Source organism: Zootoca vivipara, chromosome 3, assembly GCF_963506605.1.
Source record: "Zootoca vivipara chromosome 3, rZooViv1.1, whole genome shotgun sequence".
Lineage (NCBI taxonomy): Eukaryota > Metazoa > Chordata > Lepidosauria > Squamata > Lacertidae > Zootoca > Zootoca vivipara.
In genome coordinates, this window is record NC_083278.1 from 66,913,929 (window position 1) to 66,925,049 (window position 11,121).

At 40.9% G+C, this 11,121-nt stretch overlaps 2 protein-coding genes across 5 annotated transcripts in view; one reads left to right on the forward strand and one right to left on the reverse strand.

Moving 5' to 3' along the window:
* The window catches only part of SERAC1 (serine active site containing 1), a 29,055-nt gene extending 25,826 nt beyond the window's left edge, over positions 1-3,229 (reverse strand). For 2 of the 4 annotated variants that reach the window (XR_009557357.1, XM_060272784.1), the window contains exons 1-2: positions 3,055-3,182; positions 1,627-1,718 (exon numbers count right to left, since the gene is read on the reverse strand). Coding sequence is in view for 3 of the 4 variants with exons in the window: in XM_060272784.1 (XP_060128767.1) it covers positions 1,627-1,718; positions 3,055-3,149 (187 nt within the window). In the remaining variant the exon portion in view is untranslated. Of the gene's footprint in view, positions 1-1,626; positions 1,719-3,054 lie in introns of all 4 variants that reach the window. The other 2 variants (XM_060272785.1, XM_035108645.1) reach the window with 2 other exon arrangements.
* Positions 3,230-3,338: 109 nt separating this feature from the next.
* On the forward strand, positions 3,339-7,838 carry GTF2H5 (general transcription factor IIH subunit 5). Its single transcript, XM_035108644.2, has 3 exons — positions 3,339-3,412; positions 4,659-4,716; positions 5,975-7,838. The coding sequence occupies exons 2-3, from the start codon at positions 4,682-4,684 to the stop codon at positions 6,153-6,155; spliced, it is 216 nt and encodes a 71-aa protein (XP_034964535.1). The 5' UTR covers positions 3,339-3,412; positions 4,659-4,681; the 3' UTR covers positions 6,156-7,838.
* The last annotated feature ends 3,283 nt before the right edge of the window (positions 7,839-11,121 follow it).

An 11,121-nucleotide genomic window follows, 5' to 3' on the forward strand; every position in this document is an offset into this window, starting at 1 on the left:
CTTTGGCCACCTCATGAGAAGAGAAGACTCCCTGGAAAAGACCCTGATGTTGGGAAAGATTGGGGGCACTAGGAGAAGGGAACAACAGAGGACGGAGATGGTTGGACAGTGTTCTTGAAGCTATCAACGTGAGTCTGACCAAACTGCGGGAAGCAGTGGAAGACAGGAGTGCCTGGCGTGCTCTGGTCCATGGGGTCATGAAGAGTCGGACACGATTAAATGACTAAAAAACAACAAATTTAGGCTGCAGTCTTAGGCCCCAAGTCAATGTGAAAAGTTATGAACAAAGAGCAACTAACTTTCTCTGGCTCCAACCTAATGTAGATATAAGAACACTGTTAAAGCTGCAGCTCTCATGATTATGTTTTACAATTTGCCTTATAATGTGTTCTGTTATGATTCTGAACGAAACCATATTTTGCTTCTTCATTTTTAATAAATAAAACAAAAAGTTAAAAAATAAAGCTGCAATCTTACGCATTTACCTGAAGGGTAAGTCTCAATGAGGTTTATACAAATCCTACAATCTTTGGCACCTTTGCTTGGCAATGAAGCTCAAAGAACTCAATGAGACTTGCTTCTACATAAACATGCATAGGATCTGGCTGGTAAAGTCATTTTTGTTTCCATTAGCCGAAGCAACTTCATTGCTTTTTGTACAGACATGCTCCTTCTACCATCATTCTGATAAGTTTAAAATTACTAATCACGATTAAAGAAATGCACCACCAGAAGCTACTTTCACTTTAACAGCATCAGTCGGGTATTTGGAGGATTAAGTTGTATTAAGGTGCTTAACTTTTACTGATGACTCTAATCAGCATTGTTCACCTTTTCCCCAGATGGCTATGGTTCAGCAGCATCTCAGAGACATGCAAGCTTATCCATCACTAGCATTAGCTTTCTGCATTAGAAAAGAATATTTAAGCTACTCTGTATTTTAAAAATACTTTTAAATTCAGTAAGTCACAAATTATGAATTAGGATTCATCAGCTGATTGCAGTTGACCTATAAAGAAATCACACATCTGCTGGTAGGAGGCAGAACACGATGAAGACTATGATAATAGAATCATAGAATTGTAGAGTTGGAAGGGATCACAATGGTCATCTAGTTGAATTATCAGGTGTAGAACCAACAAACATGGCCTGATCAAAGGCAAGATTTCCATCCTCTACCACTGTAGCATGCGCAATGGAAAATACCCAATGACAAGTAGAATAACAATGAAATATTACTTGTACTCATTGACATTTCTTATTTATTTAACAGGAACTAAAACTTATAAATGAAACGTCAAAGCAGTGTAAATTAAAATAAACAAAACCAGAAGCAGCGAAACACTAATACAACAGAGCTAGAGGTACTAAAAGATCTACAGATTAAAATGAATGGAAAATAAAAAAGTTCTTCACAAGTGCCAAAAAATACTGTAACATAAAGGCTAGCCTCTTCCTTTGGAAATCCCCAATTGAAACAGAGCTGATTGTAGATAACGTATTATCTATTTGTTTTAAACAAGACCTTCCCGTTAAATGATGATCAGCCAATCTGGAAACAACTCATCAGTAAAAATAATGATTAATGTCTTTCCCTTAACCTAGTAATCATAGAATTGCACTTACGGATGTCTTTCCATGATTGGTCAGTCTTCTGGGCTGAACCAAGAGTTCCTATCTTTCGACAACAAATCCCACAATAAGCAGCCAGTGACATTCTGTAAAAGTATGAAATGGTGATAAAGCATGTCAATCTACAAAAAATGCTTTCTAACTGCACAGCAGAAGGCTAGCAGCAAAAGTGCCTGCTTAGTGTCCCTTGAGATGGCATTCCACAGGTGTGGTGCAATAACGGAGAAAACCCTATCTTTTCTACGTACTGTTGCACACCAGCCGAATCTCCAAGCAATGTGAGATTCCAGGGGTTCCAGGCACTTAGTCAGGGCTCATGTTTCCTTTTGGAAATGAGGTACAGCAGAGACTGTGGTGTCTTTATGATATATGGTTTATTTACACATATATACAACCTGACCCTAACAGCATTAGCATCCCAAAGGGATCTCGTTTCTCTCATAGCGGCAGCCTTGGATTCAAACAGGAATCAAACATGGTGCTCTGAGTCTCACTGCAGCTTGCTGCTTTCCCTCTAGTTCAAATCACACCCCCAAAACTCTACTTCAAATGCTGGTTTTCGTCCTTCTCACTATCTGAGTTCAGGGAGAGGCTCTCCTTGGTCTCTCCTTTTCCTTTGTTCTCTTAATGGCCCATCGCCCAAACTATCACCTCAATGCAGGAAACTAATCTGCTTTATACTGTAACACTTGCTTGGATCCAGGGGTTAGAATGCTCTTGCATGCAGCCTCCTTCCTCCCACCCATCCCTCAACACATAAAAAACCCTTCACTGCAAATCTCAGTATTTAGGAAGGCACATGTGGGTGTGGGTTGGGATGGGCCTGTCTGTGCGTTTGCACGAGTGACTCAGTGAGGACGATGCAATCCGGAATGCACCACCCGCGACTGTTGCAAGCACGGCAGACAGCTAAAGAGCCTACCTCGTGTGTCTATCTAATTCTAAGCCAATTAAAGCACCCCTTACAAAACCCATCGAAGCCGCCTAAACGCGGCGCTTCAGTGAAGTGTCTTATGTTATAACCGCGTTAACTTGCTCCGGAGCGACGGTTCCGGAGCAACACATCCAAACGTAGCGGCTGTGTGGGCGATGACTAACTTCGAATTTATGAGTGACGACATTAAGGGAGGAGAAAGGTTTTAATTCGGAATGGAAAAGAAGCGTCTCTCCAAAGAACCCTTCCATCCATGCAGGCACGTTTCAGTCGGAATGAAATCCCTAAGTGCAAAAGAGGGCGAGGGGAGTTTTACTCCCAAAGGAGGGCGCACAGGGCTGAGGTCGACCCAAAGCATTCGCCACCGCTTGAAGCAGCAGCAGCTATAGGCAGATAGGCAGCCGGGCCTGGGACGGGGGGGGGGGGTAAGCTGTGCTAAAGCCTCGTGTGCCCTCCCACAGCGCTAAGTCCGCCCCCCGCAGCCTCACCTGCCTTCCGAAGCGCCGGCTTCAGGACCGCATCCCCGCGGCCGCCCATGAGCTCCAGCCTCCTCGCGCCCCCGCCTACCTGTCCATCTGCCCATTCCCAGCTCTCAACCAACGGAGACGCTCTCTGGGGTGGGCGCCGCGTCCGCCCACAGTCCGTCCCCCCACGCACGCACGCGCGCAGCAGCCGCCGCCGGCAGATTCCAGCCAATCCCAGGGCGAGCCGAGACACACACGCGTGCGCGGGGGGGGGGCGGGAGCTAGACGGCTTAAAATGTGCCCGCCTCTTCCGGTTTGCTGGAGAGGCGAGACTGAGGTTTAATTTTCCGCCTCCGAGGGGATGCTGTCGGTTGTGTGAAACGTAAGAGGGTGTCCCCCCCCCTTCCCCTTGTTTGTCGTGTTCGCCGCCAGCGCTTTCACTCGGCTAGAGTAGCTGTGCGGCCTCTTCCTCGCGCCCCTGAGTTTTTCTCCTCCTCCAGCTTTGCGTAGCCTCTTGTGTTGTGTGTATAGAGAATGGCTGATGTGATGCCTGGTGGCCAATGCTGAAATGTGCGAATGGGTTAAGGCAGCTTTGCCCCCCTCCCCCCACCTGATTCTAAACATGAGAGCTTCTAGCTCATGAATGATATCTCCCCCCCCCTTCTTGAAAATATTACTTTTTACTTACGTTTACTCAGTAGGTAGAGTATGAGACTTTAAACCTCAGGGTTGTGGGTTGGAACCCCACGTTGGGCAAAAGATTCCAGCACTGCATGGGGTTGGACTAGATGACCCTGGTGGACCTTCCGAACTCTACAATTCTTTGATTCTATGTTGAGTGCTAGTATGTGTTTAAATATTGGTATGCATTGTGTTAATGTGTAATGAAATAAATAAATTACTTTTAAAATTGCCCAGAAGCACCTTAGAGACCAACTATCTTATGTTTGTTCTGGGTATAAGCTTTCGTGTGCATGCATACTTCTTCAGATACACTGAAACAGAAGTCACCAGACACTTATACAGTGGTACCTTCGGTTGTGGACAGGATCCATTCCAGAGGTCTGGTCAGATCCCGAGGTTTCTGCATGTGTGTGTGGCAAAAGCCAGTAAAATACTTCCAGGTTTGGAGGTATGCTAGTATATAGGGGGAGGATGGGGTGGGATTTTTCTCAGGAGGGTAGGAGATGGGTTTTTGACTCAATGGGTATGGTAAACCTGTTGACAACTGTTAACGACTGCAATTAGTCCTACAGGAAAAAGCAAGGGATAGTATGCAGATGACCAAAAATAGCTTTAGCATATGTAATGAGACACGAATCCAATATCTCTATTCAGACCAGGTCTCTCCCTAGTTTCAGTTTAGTAATAAGTTGTATTTCAGCAACTTCTCATAATAGCCAGTAATGCGTAATGTTAGCAACTTGTTTTACTAGTTTTAGGGGTTTACTAGTTGTAGGGTGATTGAGAGTGCAATTCTGTGCAAAATACCTAACTGGTTTCAATGAGGCTTCTTTTCCTAAATTCCTCCATAGGACTGAAGCCTTAAAACTTCAGTAAAATTTCTTCTCCTATAAACTGTGTCACACATATATTTTTACTTATTTTTTATTTATTGGTTTCTTTAGGAGTCTGAAAAGCTTTTGTGAAGATGGTGAATGTTTTGAAAGGAATACTTATAGAATGGTAAGTAGCACATTATATGTGGGGCTGCCTCTGAAGATGGTTCAGAAACTTTCAGTGGGGCAAGACCATTTGAGCATATAACACAAATCCTGGCCCAACTGCACTAACTGCCAATCAGTTCTGGGCCCAATTCAAAGTGCTGGCTTTGACCTATAAAGCCTTAAATGGCTTGGGACAGCAGTGCTTCAAGGACCGCCTCTCCCCCTATGAATCAACCTGGACCATGTGATTGTCATCTCAGGCCCTTCTTTGGGTGCCTCTTCTGTGAGAAGTCCAAAGGGTGGCAAGATGAGAACAAGCCTTTTCTGTGGTGGCTCCTTGTTTGTGGAATGCTCTCATCAGGGAGGTTCACCAAGCACCTTCATTAAACTTTCCTTTATAACCTGGCTTTTGTTATTTAACTATCTGGCCTTTTTAAGAGAGCAGGATGTTTTTAAGTGTATTTCATTTTCCTCTTGGTTTTAATGTATTTATTGGCAGGAGGAGTTGTCTGTTTGGTTGAAAGTTGCTTTGGATTGCCCTGGCTAAGCTAAAACAACGGACAAATTTAATAAATAAAAATAAATGAAGTGAAATGACGTAAGTGAAACTGGAAACTGGTTATTATAATCCCTGAATGAAATGAGTGGCATGGAGTATGAATAAAAGTAGGGGACTAGAAAAGGTGGTATAGCCTTTCCTAAATCCAAGACTCTTGAGATACAGAATAAAAATATTCCTTCAAATTGTTGAACCACCCTGTAATATGTTATGCTTTAATTTTTGTGCGTTATACATTTCCTTTCCCCGCTAGTTAAAAAGTATTATTGCTTGTAATTCAACTATCATGCCTACTACCATAGCCATATGATAATACAACTACCATAGCCCTATGATTGTGTTCCCTGTCCAGTTCAGCCTAATTGAAGGCCAGATTTTTACACTATAAACAGCTTGACTGAATTTTAGTTGTACTTTGATAGGTTAAGCTCAAAGAGCTGCTCAGACTCCTGGCTTTCAATAGGGGTCTTAACTGCAGTACTCCCAATTTCTTTTTCTGAAGCTCACCAGCTATGTAATAACTTTAGAGCACTCTGGGGATTTCAGTAATGCTTCCGAAGACCATCCAGTTTCCATGACTACAGAGGTACTGTAAGTAACAAAACAGTCCTGAAAATGTACTCCTGAGCTGCCTTATAGTTCATTTATTCCAAAGGTTTGTAAATTTAATTCAGTTAAAATATCATGTGATGTGACCATTTTATTTGTGCCTCCACAGTGACCCAGCCATGAAGCAGTTTCTGCTGTACTTGGATGAATCAAATGCCCTGGGGAAGAAGTTCATCATACAAGACTTGGATGAAACACATGTCTTTGTGTTAGCTGAGATGGTTTACTTCCTGCAGGAGAAAGTGGGAGAGTTAATGGACCAGAACTCTTTTCCCATTACACAAAAATAGAAAATGGGACCGGAATTGTCTGTGTCAAACTACAATCAATAAATGTGGAACTGAAACTTTATGTGTAGATTTTCCTGGTAATAGATTTGGTGGGGATTCAATAGCAATAGTCACTATAACAAATAAACTATTTAATTAGATTGTATGTTCAAGAATTATCTTTGATTTTCTTGCTGTGGTAGTTAGACTATGAAGAACAGTTTTTTGATAGCCAGTAAAGTGTCTACCACTGCAAGTGATTTTAGAGTTTGCTTGTTTGAACTTTAGGCTATGCTTTATTAGCGGTGGGGGAAATCAATGTTCATATTGTTTATTCTTTGTAACTTTCCTTTTAGAGGAAAGATAACCTTAAAGCACATATGCCTTCTGTTTTTAATGGATTGTGCCACTTTTTCACAGGACCAAAGGAGACTACCAAATTTCATGTGATGGACCATGAAAAATAAACAGTGCTGTAATATGAATCCTTCATAACATTGAATAATTTTCAACAGGCTTATAGCTCTGTCTTATACATTTTTAGAGAACTACATTTCACTAAGTTTAATCAGGTTTGTGTATAGGATTGCAGTCTTAGACACACTTACCTGGGAGTAAGCCCAGTTGAATTCAGTAGAATTTACTTCTGAGTAGAGATTGCACTGTTGGAGTAGAGATTGCACTGTTGTTCTTGTGCTTGGTTTGGTCAGGCTTTTATTTGTTAGCATTTCCAGTAATTTTCTTCTTTTGATTTATAGGGTTCATTATAAACCCTACTGAAATAAAATTTGAAACTTTTATTCAAGCTTTTACAATATTGTATAAAAATAGAGTGCAATAAAGATTTTAAAGCTAATTATGAAATCTAAAGAAAGCTAATTATGAAATCTAAAAAACAGGAAGGAATTAAACTTTTGGGCTCTGAGGTGGTTAATATGCATTACTTGCACCTGCTTTTACCGATGCAGATGTTTTCCCTTTAATTTAAAAGCATGTCATTTGCTAAGTAGCTATTATGGTGATGCAATACAGTTACCAATTATAGCGCACAAATCACTTTTAATGCCTTTGGACTCGTAATATTTAAGGGTAAAAAGCCCTGTGTTGTTCCTATTGTACAGATGGAAGATGAAGATGCTTAAGGCTATGTAGTCATTCTCTGGGTGGCATGGCCTTTGTATGTGGGTCCAAGGTCAATGCTCTACCTAGTGGGGCATATCAATCCCTTATTGTGTCAAGAGGCTATCCTCCCCTTTCACAAAATATTTTTGTATTCTAAGCTTCAGCTTGTTGCTGTGCATGGATGGGAGAAATCAATGTGAATTTTAAAGCAAAGTGCAAGCCGTTTCTTCTCAGATGCTTGATATGGCACCAATAATCTATTAAGATTCTGATTTAAGTCAAACACAAACCTGCTGGTCTAAAAGCCTTATCAATGAGAAATATACCAGTAAGGGGAGCTTACCAGGTTTTACAACAATTTGTTTTTAAAAGTCCAAAACGAAATTAAAGAATGGCATATCTGCTTCCCTTGCCCTCCAATCTGTTGCTTTCCTTATAAAAGGACAGTGAGAAAACTGAGATGTATTTTATTTTAAACTCAGGTGCATGGTTTCTTTCAGTTTATTACTTATGCAGGGAAAAGGAAGGAGTTGTAAACTTTCTTAAGCACTGGTAACATGCTTAAGCAATTAAAATGGGATTTTATTACAGTAATTTTGTTTTCCCAGATTAATAATTTTGGCTTCTCATGTGCAATGAAAGAGAATCCTGACACAGTGCAAGGGAATTGTCTAGGGCAAGAATGACCCACAAGCAGCTTGAAGGCAGCAGCTGGCCTATGAGATTATTTGTCCATCTTTCAGGACTACATGCAAGGAAGCAGCATCCATGATCCCACCACTTGGCCCTGCTTTCATGTTGTTTTCCTTCTCCCCTCCCCTGTTAGTTTCCTTTTGTGCTCGCTCTCACCTCCCTCCTTTATATATGTTGGATTTATAAAGTGCATATGTGATACTTATACTCTGAGCCCCTTAGTCAAAAGCATTCCACAAATTAGAGAGAATAAGCTGGTCATCACTGTTCTAGATCTCTTTCCAACCCCTCCCATTCAGCTTGCTTCTGTAATGCTATGCTTTGAAGACACTTGTGCACCTCTTCCAAAGGTGCATGCGAACAGAAATGGGGAAAGAGCAGTTTTTCCACAGAAATTGTTTACCTTTGGCAAAGAAGTCATCTGCATGACCTATCTTATTTTTTTAAAAGAGCAGTGAACAAAGAGTCAACACAAGAAGGTGGAAAGAAAGTCACCTGAGAAACACATTTCTTTTATTATGCTTCCTACACTAATCATATCCAAAAGAGCATGTTCCATTGTCAGCTGAGAGGATGGTTTGCTGGCACACGCAGTGGTGCACTTCTGATGAATCTGTATCCTTGGAAGCTGTCCAGGTGAGAGCCTGTTGGGAATTATATATAAGCTGCTCTAAGCCCTTTGTAGGCAAGGTGAGAGTTAATAAAACAAAATAAGTGTCTTTAAAGTCAGGAATAATTCTAATCAACATATGTGTATTGATTATGAATGATATCATAGTAGAAGGATGCTTGATTTTAATCTATTATATAAAAGGAAGATGGGAAGAAATGTGTCTATTCAGAGAGGTTACATCCTGCTGAGACCCCGAGAGGCTCTCAAAGCAGCTTGCAAAGGACTTGCACAATACAATCACACTCAAGTGTAGCATCAGAAACATAAATAGACATAGCAGGAAAACAGCTATTTTTGTATTTCAGGACATGGGGAATTGACCATTCTGTTTTTTAATTTCCGATAGGCTGGTATAACCTAAAACCTGAACAACACCCAATAGAGCCTTGTTTGAATGTCTGCTACGTCATCTCACACTTCCACATGCAGACAGATGGCTTCACCACCATGCTTGTTTACCATTGAACTTGATAACATGCATGCATACATACATAATTTTATTTGTATGCTGCCTTTCCATAGTTCAAACCATGCTCAAGGCAGCTTTCAACATGAAAAATATACATGACAACATAACAAAAGCTGGAGAACCAAAAGGCTTGCACACTATTTTTGACCTCTTGATATGCTTTGGAATTTATCTTGTAGGCAAACTTGGTTTTCGTTTTTTTGTTTGCTTTTTGTATAAGTCTTCTTTCGCGGTCACTTGTAGCCGAGTAAGATTGTCTTCCATAAACACGATTTTAAAAATGGGTCCATAAGTGACTGTGGAGGCCAATTCTGCATCCACACGTCCTTCCACAGTGGGGACATTGGTTTCTGGGCGGGAGTTGATCACGGTGTGGATTTGCCAAGCGTGCCTTCCTCTTAGCACGTTTCTCTCTTGCGTCCTGTGTTGGTTTTTTTGTGTGTTTTTTTTTTTTGCTTTTTGTATAAGTAACATGGTGTCCTCATATGGCGCCATGATTATCCAAGCAACATTACCTGCCCTCCTTGGTCTTCCCTGGTGTTTCCCTTTGATCACCAGACCTCTGAGGCATAAGAATACTGTAGGTCAAGTAGCTAGAACTCACTCAGCCTATGATAGAGGGAAGTCTTGCCCTGTTGGAAGTTGCCAGGCAACCGATTTTCCTGAGGACCTTGAGCAAAGGAAATTGAGGTGAGCAGCTGGAACTCCCTCATCTTACAAGGGAGGCAAGTCTCCCCTCGCAAAAAAACAGTAAATTCCAGTTCTACTGGTTTGCAGAAAGCCATTTTTTAATTGTAGGTATTGATATTCAACAGTTTCCTCTTGTTCCCTCGCCTCACAAATCTATTTTTTAATTGTTTATTGTAGTAATCTGAGTATTGTCTTCATTGCAGCAAGCTTGCTTCATGACGCCTCACTTTGAGATGAAAAGCACTTTAGTGAAAACTATCCATATAGCATAAGACTTGGTAGAATTAAAATATTTGAAGTTTTTCCACTTAGTGACTACTGCCATTTTCTGGGAGGTTTTGGTATTATTTATATTAATATTATTAATATTAATATATTAATTAATATATAAAATATTAATATTAACAGTGAGAAGCACTGAAGCTAGGCCAATATTTGTGGCACTATAACATTGCTATTTCAATATTGTAATAAGGCCCAATGGCTCATATTTAGATCACAGCCAATATTGCTAGGCTGATACAGATGTAAAGGAAGAAACAATGTCTCCGAAACACATGATATAAAAAAAGGCAGTAATAAAAGTAGGCAACACTAACACAGCAATCCTGTGCAAGTTTACTCTGAAGTTAATTACCATTTGGTTCAACGGGGTTTGTTCCCATGTAAGCGGCATAGCATCTCCACCCAAGTATGTCATCAGGTGGTGAGAAGAAAATGTATTATTTTGTTTCCTTATTATTTCTAGCCCACCTTTAATCACAAAGGATCTATGGTTAAGGCACAATAAATCATTTAAAAACTTTAATAATGCCATAAAGCAAGAGCAGTTAACAAATCAATACCAAGAGCTACCACAGAAATAACTATACTTCACAAATGCCTGAGCAAATAAGTGTATCTTCACTTTGCTGGGAACAAAACCAAAGAAGAGATGGCAGCAATCATTTCCCAAGAGGGAGGCCATTCCACAAATGGGGTGTCACCATTGAGAAGGTCTCCCATGTCACCACATAAGAAATCTCATGTAGCAGTGGAGCATCAAGAAGGCCTCCTCTCAACTATGATGGGGTACATCAGGCACCCCCAAACTCAGCCCTCCAGATGTTTTGGAACTACAATTTCCATCATCCCTGACCACTGGTCCTGTTAGCTAGGAATGATGGGAGTTGTAGTCCCAAAACATCTGGAGAACCGAATTTGGGGATGCCTGGGGTACATTTCTGGACTTTTAAAAAGCAGAAACTAATGTTGAGGAAACAAGCCTCCAGTTTCAAATATTAATGTCACTGAACAGAAATTCAAATATTTCCGAATTTGAATTTTGAATCAGAGATTTG